This window comes from Acomys minous (assembly GCF_964271855.1).
Source record: "Acomys minous genome assembly, chromosome: 3".
NCBI classification, from domain to species: domain Eukaryota; kingdom Metazoa; phylum Chordata; class Mammalia; order Rodentia; family Muridae; genus Acomys; species Acomys minous.
This window is the reverse complement of record NC_140485.1, coordinates 54,012,388-54,031,647: the sequence shown is the minus strand read 5'-3', so window position 1 is coordinate 54,031,647 and position 19,260 is coordinate 54,012,388. Positions and strand designations below refer to the sequence as shown.

At 49.5% G+C, this 19,260-nt stretch overlaps 1 protein-coding gene across 31 annotated transcripts in view; it reads left to right on the top strand.

Moving 5' to 3' along the window:
• The window catches only part of PHF21A (PHD finger protein 21A), a 180,776-nt gene extending 164,711 nt beyond the window's left edge, over nucleotides 1-16,065 (top strand). For 24 of the 31 annotated variants that reach the window (XM_084776646.1, XM_084776661.1, XM_084776650.1 and 21 more), the window contains 8 exons: nucleotides 1,342-1,393; nucleotides 2,062-2,141; nucleotides 3,846-3,906; nucleotides 6,148-6,311; nucleotides 11,532-11,687; nucleotides 13,347-13,422; nucleotides 13,743-13,846; nucleotides 14,799-16,065. In XM_084776646.1, coding sequence (XP_084632772.1) covers nucleotides 1,342-1,393; nucleotides 2,062-2,141; nucleotides 3,846-3,906; nucleotides 6,148-6,311; nucleotides 11,532-11,687; nucleotides 13,347-13,422; nucleotides 13,743-13,846; nucleotides 14,799-15,053 — 948 coding nt within the window. In that variant the 3' untranslated portion in view covers nucleotides 15,054-16,065. Of the gene's footprint in view, nucleotides 1-1,341; nucleotides 1,394-2,061; nucleotides 2,142-3,845; nucleotides 3,907-6,052; nucleotides 6,076-6,147; nucleotides 6,312-11,531; nucleotides 11,688-13,346; nucleotides 13,423-13,742; nucleotides 13,847-14,798 lie in introns of all 31 variants that reach the window. The other 7 variants (XM_084776662.1, XM_084776658.1, XM_084776657.1 and 4 more) reach the window with 1 other exon arrangement.
• The last annotated feature ends 3,195 nt before the right edge of the window (nucleotides 16,066-19,260 follow it).

The following is a 19,260-nucleotide window of genomic DNA, read 5'->3' as shown; positions in this document are numbered from 1 at the left end:
GTGAGTTCCAGGCCAGCCTGGTCTACAAAGCCAGTCTAGGAAAACCAAGGCTACACAGAGAAACTCTGTCTTGAAAAAAACAAACCAAAGCAAAAAAGAAAGCAAATGTTCCTGAGTGGGTTGAACCTGTCATGTCACACAAAAGTGTCATGCTTTTTTTTTTCCTTGCTGAGAATAAAAGGTCAAGGTTTTTTAAAGATTTATTTTATTTTATTTTCATGTATGAATGTTTTTCCTGCCTGTGTGCAGGGTGCCATGGAACTCAGAAGAAGAACTGGAGTTGCAGATGGTTGAGCCACCATGTGGGTGCTGGGAATTGAGCTTAGGTCCTTGCAAGAGCACCCAGTGCTTTTAACCACTGAGCTGTCTCCCCAGCCCCAGAAGGACAGAATTTTTGAAGAGGCTAGCAATGGAGGCACATGACTCCTTCCCCAGCGTTCTGGAGACCGGGGCAAGAGGAGGTCTAGGCCACTGGGCATGTAGAGGCTTTATGAGTGTGTGTGTGTGTGTGTGTGTGTGTGCGCGCGCGCTTGTGTAACATGTGTAACCAAACTGTATCATCAGTAACTCTTTGGGAATATGTTGCCTAACCATTGAAGGTGTTTAGAAGCCATGTGCAGTGCAATGAAGACAAACTTTTCATAGCCAATCAAAGCAAAGGACAGCAATCAATCCATTGCTCTTCGCCATTTAAAGTATCTTACATTCTATCTTAGGGACCCAAATGGAGCTCTTTAAGAGGAAAACTGCCCCCATAATTTTGGGGGGTTTTTTGTTTGTTTTTGTTTTTTGAAATAGGGTTTCTCTGTGTAGCCTTGACTATACTGGACTTGCTTTGTAGACCAGGCTGGCCTCAAACTCACAAAGACCCGCCTGCCTCTGCCTCCCAAGTGCTGGAATTAAAGGCGTGCGCCACCATGCCTGGCTTGTCCCCATAATATTTAGAATTCACATTTAATTGGAAATCCTAGTATTAAGCAGAACCACCTACCTGCATCTTCCCCCCACCCCCCAAAACATTAGCTGGTGTTTCTGCTGTCTAGCTGTGAAAGTAAAAGTGAGGAACCAGCCTCATGGTAAAGAGTTACATACCTAGACCTCAGAGCTTGCTGCCCCTGAGGTTTTTTAGTTCCTCCGTGTGCTTTTCCACCATGGGTACTCTATAAGAAGATTCTTCTGGGAAGAAAAAAAAAAAATCCAACCTGCCATCACTCCCAAGTAGAAAGGCCTTCATGTGACTCCAGCCTGTCAGGGCAGCTGTCCTGCTCTCTGTCTAGGGAAGCTGTGATCGGCTTTGCCAGATGCCAGACTGAAATATATTCTTTTGTTTCTCTGACACAGAAACTTGCCTTCATGGTGTCTCTAGGGTTGGTAACACATGACCATCTAGAAGGTAAGAGAAGGTTTTCTCAGCATGGTCTTACTTCTAGCTTTGTTCTTAAATGTGATGTTTGCGGAGTTCCTGGAATAGAGAATTGGAGGACAAATAAAGTATGATTCAGCCACATGTGGATGGGATAGATTTTAGAGAAAAAAATTGCCTCCTGCCCATGAAATGCCCAGGCCTTTCCCTTCCTAGTGTCATTCCCACTGCTGTTGTGGGAAACGTCCCAGATGCCTGAATGAAGGTGACTTCTAGTCTTTGTCTCACTACAGAGTAGCAAGTGCTCCCCTGACAGGTCTTTGTCTCTATTTTCCAGTGTCTGGACGTCAGGATCCTAAGCACAGCTTAGTGCTTACAGAACAAAGTTCACTGCCCTGGTTCCTTAATTCTGCTTGACAGTCTGTAGTTACAGCCCATGCAGACCTGTGTACACAGCAGTCTAAAAATGAATGAGAACGGCTTTTCTAAGTGCGCTCCACTGCAGTGCTCTCATTCCCAGAGTGGCCTCAGCCACTGAGAGGCGTGACTAGTGTGCTGGCTTCTGTTGAGGCCGTAGTGAAACAAAGCCTTGCCCCTGTCCCTTCCTGGGTGCTAGAAAGCCAGCGCATCAAATAATGGTCTTCTGTTCTTAGTTTCTTGATTTCTATCTTCTAACCAAAGCCTTCTCTTCTCTCAAGAAATCCAAAGCAAGAGGCAGGAGCGGAAGAGAAGAACAACAGCGAACCCCGTGTACAGTGGCGCCGTCTTTGAGCCAGAGGTACTCGGCAGCAGTGGCCCGTGCTCGTGCCCCGGCTTCAGCTGTGGCTTGTCAGCCCCTCCCCCTGAGAGCCTGCTAAGAGCAGTACTGTGGGCACCCAGGCCTCTTCGGCTCTGAAGTGATGGGCTTCCCTCTGCTCACAACTCCAGGGTGCTTTGTCAGCCACTGCTCAGCTCTTAAGGTTTTGAAGCTGGAGTAGATACCACCCAGCCGTACAGCTCCACAGCCGTACAGCTCCACAGCCGTACAGCTCCACAGCCGTACAGCTCCACAGCCGTACAGCTCCACAGCCGTACAGTTCCACAGCCGTACAGCTCCACAGCCGTACAGCTCCACAGCCGTACAGCTCCACAGCCGTACAGCTCCACAGCCGTACAGCTCCACAGCCGTACAGCTCCACAGCCGTACAGCTCCACAGCCGTACAGCTCCACAGCCGTACAGCTCCACAGCCGTACAGCTCCACAGCCGTACAGCTCCACAGCCGTACAGCTCCACAGCCGTACAGCTCCACAGCCGTACAGCTCCACAGCCGTACAGCTCCACAGCCGTACAGCTCCACAGCCGTACAGCTCCACAGCCGTACAGCTCCACAGCCGTACAGCTCCACAGCCGTACAGCTCCACAGCCGTACAGCTCCACAGCCGTACAGCTCCACAGCCGTACAGCTCCACAGCCGTACAGCTCCACAGCCGTACAGCTCCACAGCCGTACAGCTCCACAGCCGTACAGCTCCACAGCCGTACAGCTCCACAGCCGTACAGCTCCACAGCCGTACAGCTCCACAGCCGTACAGCTCCACAGCCGTACAGCTCCACAGCCGTACAGCTCCACAGCCGTACAGCTCCACAGCCGTACAGCTCCACAGCCGTACAGCTCCACAGCCGTACAGCTCCACAGCCGTACAGCTCCACAGCCGTACAGCTCCACAGCCGTACAGCTCCACAGCCGTACAGCTCCACAGCCGTACAGCTCCACAGCCGTACAGCTCCACAGCCGTACAGCTCCACAGCCGTACAGCTCCACAGCCGTACAGCTCCACAGCCGTACAGCTCCACAGCCGTACAGCTCCACAGCCGTACAGCTCCACAGCCGTACAGCTCCACAGCCGTACAGCTCCACAGCCGTACAGCTCCACAGCCGTACAGCTCCACAGCCGTACAGCTCCACAGCCGTACAGCTCCACAGCCGTACAGCTCCACAGCCGTACAGCTCCACAGCCGTACAGCTCCACAGCCGTACAGCTCCACAGCCGTACAGCTCCACAGCCGTACAGCTCCACAGCCGTACAGCTCCACAGCCGTACAGCTCCACAGCCGTACAGCTCCACAGCCGTACAGCTCCACAGCCGTACAGCTCCACAGCCGTACAGCTCCACAGCCGTACAGCTCCACAGCCGTACAGCTCCACAGCCGTACAGCTCCACAGCCGTACAGCTCCACAGCCGTACAGCTCCACAGCCGTACAGCTCCACAGCCGTACAGCTCCACAGCCGTACAGCTCCACAGCCGTACAGCTCCACAGCCGTACAGCTCCACAGGCCCCTTTGGAGTTTTCTCTCAGAGCCGAGTCCCTATAAGCAAACTCACTAACGCTGAGGTCTTGGGATGATTGGCACTGACTGGCTAGCCTGTGGTAGACTTGTTTGCAGTGTTTGTGATAACCGTGCTATTCAACAGTCACCTTTCCTTCTTAAATCCCCAAAGCGAAAGAAGAGTGCAGTCACTTACCTTAACAGCACAATGCATCCTGGGACACGGAAGAGAGGTGAGTGCCTTTTAAAAACCCTATCTTGCTTCTGCCTTTGCTTTCTGTGTTGTGTTTCTTTTTCTTCTCCCTCTCTCTTTTCCATTGTCCTAGGACCTAGCTCCTCTATCCGTTCAAAATAGTTTTTGCTGTTTTTCTGAGAATATGGAGGAAAAGAGAGATTTCTTAGTGCTCTGAACATAGGGCCGAAAGCTGACTTTCTGGGTCCTGGATGATCTGGCTCAAGAGAATGGCTAATGCAGCATTTCTGCCCCAAGCCTACCAGGCCATCCATGAATAGCTCAGTGAACAGAACATCTCGTGAAAGGAAGTGTTTAGCATCATTAAGCAGCCGAGCACTGCTGTTGCCAAGGTGTTCCTAATAGTGTTTCAGTCTTCCTGTTGCCAGTGAGGGTACAATGGGACTTAATTCCTGTGATCTGCACACCTTCCAAAAAGAGAACTTAGAATCTTTTCTCGGTGAGCATCTCCAGCTAAGGAAGAAAAGAATGCTATTAAAACAGGCCGCCCAGTGCAGAGACTCCTAACATGCTGTTCCCGTCTTCCAGACATTACTGTAGGCAGAGCAACACAGCAGACCTAAGTAGGTCTTTATAGCTCAGCCTTTGACTCATCACTCTCTGCTGTCAGTACTACAGCCCAAGGTCTCTTTCTCCTTATGGCAGTGTGTCCCTGACTTAGAGTTGCAGGCTGGAAAGGTTGCAGAGTGGGTGACTAGCATACTGATCTTTGTGCATGCACACGGGCTCTCAGAGCCATTAGAGACTTCCGAGGTCACCCTGACCTTTGCCTTGCTCAGGGCTACCAATCTGCCATTGTCTTCCTGAGGCACAGCCAGCCTCGGTGACATGAGTTATCCTTTATCAGTCCTGCCCTGCAAGTAACCAGCGGGAAACTAGAGGGTGGGAGACTTTAAGATATTGCTTTGTCCTGGCTCCTGGGCTGTAGTCATATTACTTTTTGGGGTTGTGTTCAGCTGATATTTTTAGTGACCACACAGTTCTCAGATAAGAGGTCACCTGCCAGCAGCCTCAATTAATTGGGGAGGCAGTTTCTGCGTAGAGAACAGGGATTAAATGAGCCAGAAAGATCAGAGGCTAAAGCCTGCGCTCAGCACCTAGGATGTGCCTTGTGGGGTAGGCAAAGAGGATTCCCTTTCAGTTTTTTCCTCACAGCGCTAGGTTCTTTAGAAAAAGACCAGGAGAATCTGTCTTTGTAACTCAGGCTCTGTCTGACGGACACAGGTAGTGCTAGTGTGGCATCTGGCTGTCCTGGCACCTGTGCATGACCCTGACTGTTTGGTGTGTTTGGTGGGAAAGCCTTCGCCAGTGCTTGTACCCAAGTCAGGCTTCTCTTGACCTTGGTGTGCTGGGATTGTACGTGACTACTCACAGCTTCTCAGGAGTCATGGATATTGCTTTAGGTGTGTGGTAAGAGTGTCTGTCTCAGACTTCCTGGGACCGTGGGCTCTGCTTTTAGACTGCATGTAGAGTGCTTCCGCCTGGGCCTTTTGGGAAAATGCCCTGTTCTGTCCTCAAACATGTAATTAGTGACTGTTGGAACTGTGAGGCAGCGAGGCAGCTCTCAGACCACCGTGAAGGATACCCAGGCGTGGGCGCCTGTGAGTTCACTGTTGCTCTTACACTCCAGCTGTTCCTAGAAACCCCCTCCCAGCGGCTCTGACAGCAGAGGGTCAGGATAGTTGACTGGAGTTCTGTCTCCCTAGATTGCCTTCCTCCACTCTTACCAGCAGTAAAAGCTCTAAACTGCTGACAGGAGAGACAGAAAAGCAGAAATGCTGAATAAATCCATTCACGAGAACAAAAGGTCAGTGGGGATGATGGCTGCAGAAGAACACGTGGAGCGTAAACTCTGTTCCAGCCTCGGCCTCCTTTGCTCCGTGATACCTGGTCCTCCTGTCAGGAACCTCGGACTGTGATGGTCCAGGGATAGTCATGATCTGCCCGAGATGAGGTTTCTTCACAGATGCCAGCGCCTTTTGCCACACTCCAAGGCTCCCTTTTCCTCCTTTCTTTTAGGATTCATGTAGTTGTTTCTAATGGCATTGAAGTCTTTGCTTTTTTTCCTTCCTCTGGCCTATGTAACTAACCTTCTGTCTGCTACCTCACTTCCTTTTCCATGCTAGCCAATGAGGAACACTGGCCAAAGGTATGTAAGATCATTTTCCCCCTGTCTTTCCCTCCCCCTCCCCCCCTTTTGTTCCCTTCTCTTGGTATATAGGTCGTCCTCCAAAATACAATGCAGTGCTGGGGTTTGGAGCCCTTACCCCAACATCCCCCCCATCCAGTCATCCCGACTCCCCTGAAAATGAAAAGACAGAGACCACATTCACTTTCCCTGCACCTGTGCAGCCTGTGTCCCTGCCCAGCCCCACCTCCACAGACGTAAGTAACCTGGGGACCTGCACTCTCTCTGAGCTCACATGGGAAAACCATTGTCCTGTGTTGTCTCCTCACGAGATCGACCCTTCCTCATTAGCCCTGGGACAGCAGGTGACCCTGCAGAATGCCTTCATACCACACTGGGCTGCTTTCTTCTGGGGTCTCAGCTGTCCCATGTCCTTGAGAGTCATGTTCACATAAGTCCAGGAAGCCCTTGGTTCCAGAGTCTGGATTGATCAACTGTGAAGGTGCTCTCAGAGGAGGGTGGGGACATGGGCTGTATAGTCAGGAGGTTTCTGTCGCTGGTGCTGGAGATAGAGCATGAGCAGGGCACATGCTTCCAGCATCCCAGCTCGTGCACGCTCTGCAAGTCCAGCCCTTCCTGTGTTTGGTGGGGCCGCTCAGAAGCAGGTCCCAGCACCTACATGATCGGCTGAGCAAATGCTGCTCATGAGGTTGGGAGTACAGCAAGGAGCAGCCAGGCAGAATACAAGCATTCAGGGGCCTTGTGTTCCATAGGAAGTAGGGAACAAATATGTAGCCCATCAGGCAGAGGTGAGCACCAGGAGGAGAAGTGGAACAGTAAGGCACAGGTGCAGTGCCATGGGGAGGGGAGGGGACTTCTCAGGTATGTGTAGGCGTGACCAGAGACGCTTGCTCATACACAGCTCTGTAGCCTTTATTCTAAGTACAGCGGGGGACCACCAGAGGGCTTTGAGTAAAGGAACGACATAATCCTCCAGTTACAAATGATGTATTTTAAACATTCTCAAACCAGTGGTGCAGTGGACAGATCACCATTTGCTCTGATTCATCAGTTAACTTTTTGCTGCATTTATTTCTTCGTTCACACACTTGCACCCAACTGCATGTGCAAACTTGTGCATATATGTGTGCATACACTTTTTTCTGAGTCAATAAAGAATCTTCACCTCAGCAGGGCATGGTGGCTCACTCCTTTAATCAGGAGGCAGAGGCAGGCAGATCTAAGCCCAGCCTGGAGTACAGATTGAGTTCCAGAATGGCCAGGGCTACACAGAAAAACAAGAAAATAGAATTGTCACCTCTAAAAATAACAGTATCTGCTGTATAGCCGCTGTGTGGTTATGACACTGTGGGAATTTCAACAGTGGTTACATCTTCAGCATGGAATTTGCAGTTCCTATTCCAATTTCCCACGTGTCCCAGGTACTGCCTTTGCCCATGATCACTCTTGGCATTTATTATCCTTGCTGTCTCTCCTTATTCCTTCATTCTGAAATAGTGTCTTAGGCCGTCTTTTGTTATCATTGTTACAATTTATTCACTTAGAGCATGGGTATCTGTGTCTGTGTGTGCGCCCATGCTGTGACACATGTGTAGAGGTCAAAGAACAGCTTTTAGGAGTCAGTCTCTCCTGCCACTGTCTCAGGGATTGATCTCAGGCGGCCAGGCATGGTGACAAGTCATCTATCCACTGAGCCCTCCCACCAGGCCCTCTTAGCCGTTCCTTGTCTTCCCTGATGGCAGTGTCTTTTCCAGTGGGACAGTCACTCTACTGAATCGGCCCCACTGCGTTGTGCTAGTTCCCTCCAGAATAGAATGAGCATATGTTGTTGTTGAAGGACCCAGAATCAGGGATGACAGGTCCGTCTCAGGGTGTCACAGCAGGGGGTATGTGACACCAGCCTGTTGTCCATGTTCACATTCATCTCTTGAGATAATTTCCATTGAAAATTTTCACTGGTGAAAGTCTGTTTCTAGTTGGGGATTAGACAAGGCCTGCATCTGTAGTCCATACTGTCCTGGAACTCGCCCACCAAAGGCTGAGATGCCAAGCCTGCACTACACCACTGAGTGAGCCTTTAGAGGTCCTGGCGACCAGTGTTACAGGTTCCATCTCAGGGTCTCTAAGATGTTGACCTCTGTCCTCCCCCACCACAGTATAAGGCATGTCATCAGAGTGAGCGGCCCTTAAGGCGTGGCTTGGAATGAAACTGATATGTGTCCTCCATCTAAGAGGTGTAGCACTGTCTGGGTCAGTCTTGGACATGATGGGCTCATGTCAGGGGTAAACCACAGGGCAAGTTCAGAGCAGCTCAGAGCATTGTCTGCTGTCCTGGACAGCCAGAAGGCTGACTGCCATTTCCTGAAGATGATGAGAGGAACAGGCCTGAAGCAGCAAAACAAGAATGTTTGTCTGTGTCCTTGTCCCTTAGCAGTTGCAGAACTTGTTGTCTTCTGGTGAAATGTTCCTTGAAGTTGGAGATGCTCATGACTTACTAACAGCACAGCCCTCTCCATGAACCCCTAAGTTCAATTTCCAGAGGCAGCAAACAAAGTATTATCTTTGGAGAATTAGGGTCACAGGAGAGTTTCGTTCCCAGCAGGTTCCTTCCTTGGACGAAGGTGGTGCTACAAACTCATCCCAGATCTAAAGACTTGGAGTCTCATCCATCCTTCCTAAATTCTGGCCCAGAACCTGATGCAGCTTTTCTAACTGGCAGGCTAATGAGCACCAGGAGTCCCTGTCAGGAGCCATGTTTGCTGGTACCAAAGACTGCCAGTTTCCCAACAGTTGATGTGTGGTCAAAAGAGTCAGCAGCTCCCCGACTCCCTGTGCAGTGATGCACAGTGCCCCCCAGGGAAGGGGCTTTGAGCCTCGACCCACGAGATGCTTAGACCGTGCTGCTTTGGTCTAGGTTCTTTGGTTGAGTTTATGCTTTTTTTTTTTTCCTTTTTTCTTTCTTTTCTTTTTTTTTTTTTTTTTTTTTTTTTTTTTTTTTTTTTTAACATACTAGACCTAAAAGATCTACTATAGCCAAATCACAAACTAAAAGCTTTGCCAGGCTTCATCTTAAAATGGAAACATTGTTCTTTTCAGAAATCTAAAGTCAAAATAAGGCTTTTCTGAAACCACTAGAACTGTTCCGAACTTCCTAAGTTAAACCCAGTGGGATACATTTTTTTTTCTTAAGATAATTGACTTCCTACTTTTACAGTATCCCAACAGCAGCCGTGATTAAAATCAACACACAGGGCTCCACGTGTTTGCTGCTGGGTAGCATAAGCCTCGACATTAATTAAACAATAACAGTTGAGAGCCAAGCATTTCCTGGGGATCAATAATCATCTAGAAGGGCTTGGTAATACAAGACCCTGCCAGACACTGGTCCTCAGGATGCACCTTGTTGCTGCTGTCATTTTTATGGGAAGGGAAGATATGTTGACTAATTTTCCGTTTTTAGCACACAGTGAAGCTGGGGTTGGTTGAGGCAGCATGTTCTCAGCAATATCATGGTCCGGCACTTCCCAGCCTGTTTGCTTATGGCCTGTCACCAGAGTTGATCCTTTTTGATCTCCACTCTTTAGGCAAAGACTGACCTTGATGGATGGACTGTCACTGTGTTTTATATTCATTCTGATGTTCTTGGAATTTTATATTTAAACTATTAGGCCAGAGCAGTTCTCAAAATGAGGTCACTGGCACTTTTCAAGGGTGGATAAACCAGAATTGTTTCCATAGTAGCCCTAACACATCAGGCATCATTTCCACACTTGTTCTCAAGACTAGACAAGGGGTTTTCCAGACACAACTTCTCATGTGATGTCATGGCCATTTGACGTTTACTTGTGTTCTTGGGTTGTTTTGTTCTCAGTGTATTGTTGGTAAAACTTTCTATGATTCTGTAATTACTCAGAGTTCCTCAGTGATCTGAGTACATAGAAATCCTAAGACTCACAAACACTGGACACTTCACGTGGTGTCTGTAAACATGAAATTTGAAAGATGGGGCTGGAGAGAGATACACACATGGGCACATGCACACAAAGAGGAGTTTCCTGCGTGCCTGTATGACTGGAAAGATGCATTCCCTCAGTGGTGTGGCAGTGGCCGAGGGGCTGGGCATTGCTGTCTTGCCACTTACTATGCAGTTCTGTGGTCGGCTTTCTAAGCCCGGACATCTTGACGCAGTGTGCTGTCACGACTGTTGAGTGTCCTCCAGTTCCCTTCCCGGTCACCCTAATCCTTGTGTGGTCCCATCCAGAGAACAGGTTGCACGTCAACTTGATGAAATGCATCTCCTTTAGAACTCTTGATTTTTAACTGGGCATGGTGGTGCACGCCTTAAATCCCAGCACTCACTTGGGAGGCAGAGACAGGTGGATTGCTGTGAGTTTGAGGCCAGACTAGTCTACAAAGTGAGTCTAGGACAGCCAAGACTACACAGAAAAACCTTGTCTCCAAAAAAACCAAGAAAAAAGAAGAACTTTTGATTTTCTTTTCTGTGTTCTTCCCCCAGATTGTAAATAGATCTACTTTGTTGTCTTTTGATGGCACCTCCTGTTCTGAGGCGCCAGCAGGCTTCCCGAGCTTGGGAGCCATCACAAAGGATGGTGGGGTGGGCTGAAGCTGCTTTCTCCACCTAATGAAGTATTTTTATGGGAAGAATAAAGCCTCCCACTGGGTGGCCTGTTGAGCAGTAAATGTCAAATGTTGGTTCTGCCCAACATTGTCAGCTGTAGCTGTGGCTTCTTGAGTTCCACGTTAGAAGCATCCATCAATTCTCTTTGCTCCTGACTTGGGCTTTTCCTGTTTGAACATTCACTTTGGGGATGTTCCCCCCAAGTAAGCAAGAAGTTCAACAAATCATTATTTCTTGCCTGTGTTTCCTAATTCTTTTTAAACTCCCCCCCCCCCAAAATGATAGACAAAAATCCGTGCTCCTGGCAGTGTCTTACCTGTGGGTTGGACTCTTGGTATTGGAAGTGCCAAACTCTTACCTAAGCCATTGATTTTGGTCCAGGCAACTAAAGATCTTTGCTGTAAACTCTAATTTATAAGGTTAAAATGCTCACTTTAGCCAGCCATGGTGGTGCACGCTTTTAATCCCAGCACTCATGAGAAAGAGGCAGGCAGATCTCTGTGAGCTTGGCCATCCTGATCTACAAAGAGAGTCCAGGACAGCCAGGGCTACAAAGAGAGACCCTGTCTCGAAACCACCCCCCAAAAAAACTAACTCTAATTCTGAAGACCTAAAGAAATCCTTAATGTTTAAATTTCATGTTAAATTGCCACCCCCAGCAACTGAACTTTGTGCCATTGGAAACTCCTGCTATCCTTAGTACTGAGGTTGCCATGGGCTCACTGTAGGAAACACTTAGGTTCGATCACAGTATACAAGGTACATTGAGTTTTTACCCTTTTTATCATTTTTCTTACCTTTCCTCTCCATCTCATAGGGTGATATCCATGAGGATTTTTGCAGTGTTTGCAGAAAGAGTGGCCAATTGCTGATGTGCGACACATGTTCCCGTGTGTATCATCTGGACTGCTTAGACCCGCCTCTGAAAACAATTCCCAAGGGCATGTGGATCTGCCCCAGATGTCAGGACCAGGTACTAGGCGTGGGTCACATGGATGAGGGACCAGTGAAAAGAAAGATAATGCCATGGAAATGCCGTCCCTCCCTCCTGGGGGACATGCTTCTCTTCCATCTCTTGGTTATTGTTCTGCAGGCCCCATGCTCCTGGGTCGCGGCACGCAACATGCAGACACACACAGGCATATCCTTCGTTCCTTTGCTGCCTCCCTAGTGTGTGAATTGCTTTCTTCTATAGGAAATGACTTGTCTTCAGACCCTCAGCACCCCGTGGTGGCACAAGCCTATAATCCCAGCACTTAAAGGGCTGAGCCAAGAGCTTAACAAATTCAAGGCCAGCCTGAGCTATATAGAGAGATGACCACAAAACAAAAGATAAGTTAAAATCCTTAAAAGCTCAGTCTAGGATTGGCCTGGTTATGCACGCCTTTAGTCCCAGCTGAGACTGGTAGATCTGAGTTTGAGGCCAGCCTGGTCTACGTAGTGAGTTCCAGTCAAGCCAGGCCCACAAAGTGGGATGTTGTATCAAAAACAAACAAGCAAACAAATCTAAACTAAAATAAATAAATAAAATCTGATTGAGATAATTTTTTAAATCTTACCTTTTTTTGTTCTTTTTGCAACACTGAGACTCAAACTAGGTCTGTGCATGCTGCTTAAAGCATTTAGGGCCTTGTAAATGCTACGTAAGTGCTAGCATTGAGCTACGTCTTAAGTCAGTGGTATGTTGAAACAAGATCTCTCTCTGTAGCTGAGGCTGGCATTGAACTTGGGATTCCGGCCTTGGCTTCCTGGGCCTACAGGTACGTGCACACCTGCCTCAGTCCTTTCCCATGGACTCCAGTGTAGTTAGAGTGCCTTCCCTGCTCTTCTCTCAGTCACATACACAGGGGCTCAGTTATACTTCAGTATTTACAACTACTTTTAACATCCTTAATGGTATTTCTGAGGGACATAACAAAACAAAATTTGAGACAGGCAGCCTGTGTGAATTGCCTGAGGTGCCTGCCACCATGCTGCTGTCTGGCCTTGCGCCCTGGTTCTAGCTGAAGAGAGTGGTCGTGGTTGTATGGCTTTTGTTTGCTTGGTTGAATAAATGTTTTTGTTTTTGTCCTTGCTTTGAGACAGGGTTTCTCTGTGTAGTCCTGGTCTCACCTGGAACTCTCTATGTAGACCAGGCTGGCCTCAAACTCACAGAGATCCACCTGCCTCTGCCTCCTGAGTGCTGGGATTAAAAGTGTGCGCCACCACGCCTGGCTCATGTGTTCTTTTTTATTTTTCTGTATTCGTGTTATGTTTATCAGTGTTGTATCAGCTTGTATATCTGTGCCCCTTGTAACAGTCTTGGTTTCCTATGTCCTCAGAGGTCAAAAGACAGTGTTGGGAGTCCTGGGGTTGCAGCTATAGACAGTTGTGAGCTGCCATGTGGGTGTGGGATTTGATCCTGGTGTGTCTGGAAGAATAGCTAGTGCTCTTAACCACTGAGCCATCTCTCTCCCCAGCTCTTCATATGGTTTCTGTGAAGAGACAGGGAGCTCTCAAGTCTCTGCCTCTTTTTATAGTCCAGGATTTTGAGCGATGCTTCCACAAGCCTCCCTAGATCTTGTCTACAGCCTCAGACACTGGTCTTTGGTGTTGAATTGGATCTCAAGGGAAAATTATAAATTCTTTTCAGATGCTGAAGAAGGAAGAAGCAATTCCATGGCCTGGAACTTTAGCCATTGTTCATTCCTATATTGCCTACAAAGCAGGTATGGCTGCCTTTTCAGAAAAAATGTCACTGGGGGGCGATGTTGGTCTTTTTTCCAAAGGAACATAAAAAGGTTTTATTGACCAAAGTAGACAGTTGGTGAGCCACCTTTTGAGAAGGGAACTGTGAAGTGCGGTGCCCCATGTAAAGCCTGGCCTGGGCCACCAAGACCAGCACACGCAGAAAGAAAAGTCCAGGTGGCCAGCTTCCATGTCCTGGCTCTGTGCCATCGGGCACTTTCAGGATGGGTGTCTTTGGTGAGCATTCTAAGCCAGGTAGACTTTTGAAAAAATAACTGTTTAAAATTTACTTTTTCCCCAGCAAAAGAAGAGGAGAAACAGAAACTACTTAAGTGGAGTTCAGACTTAAAGCAGGAGCGGGAACAGCTAGAGCAGAAGGTGAAGGAGCTCAGCAGTTCTATAAGTGTAAGCCGCTCTCCTTTCTCAGCACTACACACAGGCCTGTCAAGGACAGCTGCTTCCAGCCCTGCCATGCAGGAGTGTGATCAGCCGTGGGGAGGCTGCCTTCTCAGTCAGTGTGTGGAACTCAGGTGCCATGGCCATGTGGCCCGGCTCTGAGTGTCCTTGTGGCTGCTATCTGAGGGGGTTTTCAGTCTCCAGGGAAGAGAGAAACAGTAGCAGCTCCACCACTGGGAGAGCACGGAGCCTCCTCTGACCCTGCGTGCCCAGGCCCCTTGAATGACTCCTTTAGACACCTGAGAGGCTAAGGGAAAGACTACCCACTGGTGACTAACCAAGAGAGCCTGCATCACTGACTGGAGTCTTGGCCTTGGGCCATCTCAGGTCTCCTAAATATTACTGGCCCATCTAGGCCCGACCTCTAAATTATGAGTGAGATAGTGATCCTCCTAGACCCTTAGGTCAATCCCTCACTACCTCTGTTTGTTTTTTGAGAGGGGTTTCTTTGTCCTGAAACTTTATAGACCAGGCTGGCCTTGAATTTACAGAGATCCACCTACCTCTGCCTACCAAGTGCTAGGATTAAAGACATATGCTACTATGCCCAGTCACCACCACCTTTGTTTGTTTTGTTCTGTTTGTTTGTTTTTCGAGACACAGTTTCTCTGTGTAACAGCCCTAGCTGTCCTGGGCTCCCTTTGTAGACCATGCTGGCCTTGAACTCACAGCCCTGCTTCATGGTGACTTTCATGTCATAGCATCTTAAGTGCTAGTGCCCAATGGAGTTGGCTTTCATCGTACCAGTCAGCCCCCATCTCTTGCCTTTTTTGACCTCTTCCTTTGGTAGTATCAGCCCACAGCAGGTGGAACAGCACAGGTTGTAGGGGTTGTAGCCAGTGCACAAGGGCCTGCTTTATGGGCGCGGGAGGCTGAGCACCCACCTTGTCATTCACTGCAGAAATGTATGGAAATGAAGAACACCATCCTGGCACGGCAGAAGGAGATGCGCAGCTCCCTGGACAAGGTGAAACAGCTCATCCGCCTCATCCACGGCCTTGACCTCTCCAAACCTGTAGACTCTGAGGCCACTGTGGGGGCCCTCTCCAACGGCCCGGACTGCACCCCCCCTACCAACGCCGCCTCCACACCCGCCCCTTCCCCCTCCTCGCAGAGCTGCACAGTGAACTGTAACCAGGGCGAAGAGACTAAATAACAGCCCTCGCGGGGACACCACAGTCCCGGTGGTGAGGAGACTCTAGAAAAGCAAAGCCGGATTTCTTCTGGAAAGTACAGAATTCTTTTGGTTCTTTGGTTCCAGAGAGAGAGAAGAAGCTTGTGCCAGGCGGCACCCGAGTTTGCCAATTGATTCTTCTTATTCTGTGTGTACATGCAAAGATTGGACCATGTTACATGAAATAGTGCCAGCTGGAGGTTCTTTGCCAGCACCATGCCAAGTGAAATAATATATTTACTCTCTCTATTATACACCAGTGTGTGCCTGCAGCAGCCTCCACAGCCACGGTGGGTTCGTTTTTGTTCTGTTGGGTGGGGAGCAGGGATGGGCGGAGGGAGGAGAGCAGGTTTCAGATCCTTACTGGGAGCCGTTTGTTTAGGTAGAAAAGACAAGTCCAAAGAGTGTGTGGGCTTTCCTGTTCCTAAACTTTCACTACCATAAAACCAAAAAAAGAAAAAAGAAAAAAAAAAAAAAAGAAAAGAAAAAAAGGAAATAGAGATTTAACTAACCCAGTGCCCAGAAGAGGGATGGGGAAGGGCTGGGAGGGAGCGAGGGTGGGAAAGTATATGACATAAGCAGTATTTAACGTTTCTGGAGGGGGCCTAGTGCAAGGAGGGCCAGGTCCCCTCCCCAGCAGCCCCTCCCACAGCCTCCAGCAGCCCCTCCCCTCTGCTTGCTGTCGTGCACAGCCCCAGGTGGTCCCAGGCCTTGCAGAAGCAGGGAGGGAGGGTGCTTGTGGTCCAGGAGGGAGAACGGTGGATCAGAAGTTTTACTTGAAAACAAGCTCCATCCCTTTTCTATATTTATAAGAAGAGAAGGTTCTGAGCAGAGCAGCGTGACCCAAGTGTGTGGCACAACCCAGGTGTGTGTGAATGGAGACAACCCTTTTCTCTTCTTCAAGTTTATTTTTGTTTCTGTTCTTGTTTTGTTTAAACAAAGTTTTGTTTCATCGTTTATTTTACTTTTTTTTTTTTTTTTTTTTTTTTTTTTTTTTTTTTTTGTAACAAGAACTAAAATAAGGAATAGAAAAGCTGTTTTTCAGGCTGACGGTCCTGTTAAGGGTAGCGAGACCTTGCATGGTAGAATAGGCGTCATAGTGTCAGTGAGGTCAGTGAGTCTTCGTGCGTCCTGTGTCATCGTTTGGGCACTGTTTTGGTTTTTTTGGGGTTTTTTCTTTTTGGGTTTATTTTTGTTTTGCTTTTTGGTTTTTGTTTTTTAATGCAAGGGCAAAAAATTCTTTGTACCTGGGGAAAACAACAGCAACTTTTTTTTAATTAAAAAGGAAAATAAAAGATATTGAGGTCTTCCTAGTGTTACTTAAATTAAGATCAAGGTAAGAAACATTGTAAAAAAAAATTTACAAAAGTGCTATTTGTTTCCTAAAAACAGTGGTTTCTATTAAAAAGGTGTCAGAACTGGAGAAAATGCTGTGTAGTTATAATTTTTTAGCACAGAACCTGCTGACCATGATGGCATTTTGCTGTGTTGTGTCTCTAGACTGGTGGGCCAGTCTCCAGAATGGCCAAGCCCTTCCCCCTCCTCCCTCCTCAGACTGTGCTGTCTCCTTGGTACAGGGATCTCATCTCCTGTGTTTGAAGCCAAAATGGAGTGCGCGTGGTGTCAGGGCCTCCCCGCCATCTCAGACCTTGCTAGAGCGCAGGCTGGCACTCACCCCGCCATCTCAGACCTTGCTAGAGTACAGGGTGGTGCCCACCCCGCCATCTCAGACCTTGCTAGAGTGCAGGCTGGTGCCCACCCAGACCTTCCCTTGGTGCTGCTTTCAGTCTTTGAGCCACCAGCATTACTATGCCGCGGGGGCCGCTGGGGGACTGACCAGTGAGGCTCCTCACTGCCTGTACACTTGGCCTCCAGGAAGGTGTGGGGTGCAGGCTGGCTGCATCAGGAGGGAGGTGCCTCGAGGGTCCATATGTCTTTGAGAGCCCATGTGGCCTTCAAGTCCATCTTCATGAAAAGAGGTCTGAGGCTCCAGCTGTCCTCTGCCTGCTAGCACCAGAGTCAGAATTCACTCCCATTCCACTCACCCACAGGCTTCCTGGGCACCCCTGGGCTAGAACCACTATGCTTGCCTTGTCTGGCTTATTTTCTTGGAAAATTGGGGTTCTGAAAGGCTCTCTAGTCATCTGCCCCCATAATGCCACAGGGAGAGTGATTCTGAGACGCACACTTCCACTAGAAACCTTTGTACGTGTCCTTTGAGTGAAGGAATAGAGGCCTAGGCTCTGTCCCCAGGTCCAAAAGCAGCATCTCTTGGAGCCCACCAGGCCCCCGAGTCTAGGAGTAGCAGGAAAGGCCCCTTTGCTTCTTCGTTGCTCAGCCAGGTCCAGGGAGAGAGGGCCGGATCCTGACAGTAAGCACAACAGAGGAGAGACACTTCCCAGAGTGAGTGAGGCCCGTTCACACCGGCGGCCCCACCCATCTCCCCAGCGTTTGAGAAGAGGGGAGGTGGTTTGGCCACCCAGGCCTCAGCATCAGGCCTCTGGCTTTGGGTTGACCGAGGGGAGCTGAGAAGAGCCCTCTTTTCTTATTCAGAAACTAAGGTGCTAAGTGTAGTTAGCGAGCTGTGGAGATGCCTGGACTAGTTGGAGGAATCTTTGGCAGAAGATCAGAGACCAGCAGCAGATCCCAGCTCCCCCAACCTCCCAACCCCCTGGTGGACTTGTCTGGGCCCATAGGCTGGGGTTTGGCATACAGTTCCTCCTACCTGTGATGGAAAGAGGTTGAGAAGCCATCATCAATCACTGTAGCCTTTGCCCCAGAAGAGCTGCTGGTGGCACTGCAGAGTTGAATAGCATCGACTCTTCTGATGTTTGTAAGTTAACTGTTTCCCAGTCAACTGGAGTGAAGTGGAAAATGTAGCCCGGCTCCAAGCCTCCACCGTGGGCCCCACCACCTCCATCTATACTTGGCCTTCAGTCTGTCAGAACAGAGCTCCTTCCTGTCCTGTTAGACCTGTGAGTGCCTGTGGCCACCTGGGACACACACTCACAAGCTGCCTGATCTGAGCTGCCTCCGTGGCTCTTCCTGCCCCTACCTGCTCTTACAGCTGTGACATATGTAAGACCCGCTGGCTTGGCCGTCACTTTGGAGGGCCTTGGACTGGCAGTCCCCTTGTCCTCCTCGACTTGGCTGGCAGGCGCAGGCCCTACAAGTAGTGAGTTCTACACCATCGTCCCGCCTTTCTCACCTGAAGGCTCCTGTTTCTTTCTGAGCCTGACGTCTCACCTGCCTCTGCCGAGCTTGCCCAGTTCTCATTCTTCCTTCCTTATCCGATTCTGGGAGGTAACCCTGCTGATGGGCCCCTTCAAGGAAGACTCAGCTAGGGCTAGTCCCTGGATGGCTTTACCTGTGTGGGACCTGCCTCTACAGCCAGTGACAACCACCAGGCAGCCTCCCGCTGCCCGCCCCCCCATCTTAGTGGATGGTATCTTCTTAGGGCCACCTCTCCTGCTGCTGCTGCTGCTGCTGCTGCTGCTTGTCTCATGCCCATCAGACAGTGTTCAGGGTACACATGTCCCCAGCACTGTCTCAGGGTGTCTGTGTTTCCAGCTGTCTGTCTGCAGGTACAGCTGCCTCTCCACCACCTCTCTGATGCTTCTTCTTGAGGCTGTTGAAAGCCTTCTTGACTCTCACCACCAGCCCCACCCCCCACCCCCCAGCTCACACCCTTTAAATGGTCTCTTCCCCCTCTAGGCTCTTCTTTGGTGTGGACCTTACCTAACTAAAGGGCTGAACTCTCGAGGACATTCCTCCCAGAGGCAGGAGTGGTACAGACCAGTGGCCCTTTTCTGGACACTGGGCTCTACAGACCCCATGGCTTCTGTTGAATGCAGGCTACTTCGCTCTGTGTAAATGACTGTGGACCTTGTCCCACCCCTCATCCGGGCACCTTTGGCAGAAATCAGGAGTATAACTTCTCATCCTGCCTTGAGCCTGTGCTCCTGCTCAGCTCCTCCCCGAGAAGGAGATGGGTGACCCCTGGGAAGACGCCGCTGTCCCTCTCCAGGGGATGAAGAGTCCTGAGAGCCAGGGTGGCACTCTTCAGCAGTTCCACATGGCAGCCTTGGCCCCCGCAGCCCTCTCCAGTGCCCTTGCTCTTAGCCCAGGGTGAGCTGCAGTCAGACAGACTGGCTGAGCAGACCAGAAGTCAGTGAGCTCCAAGCATAGA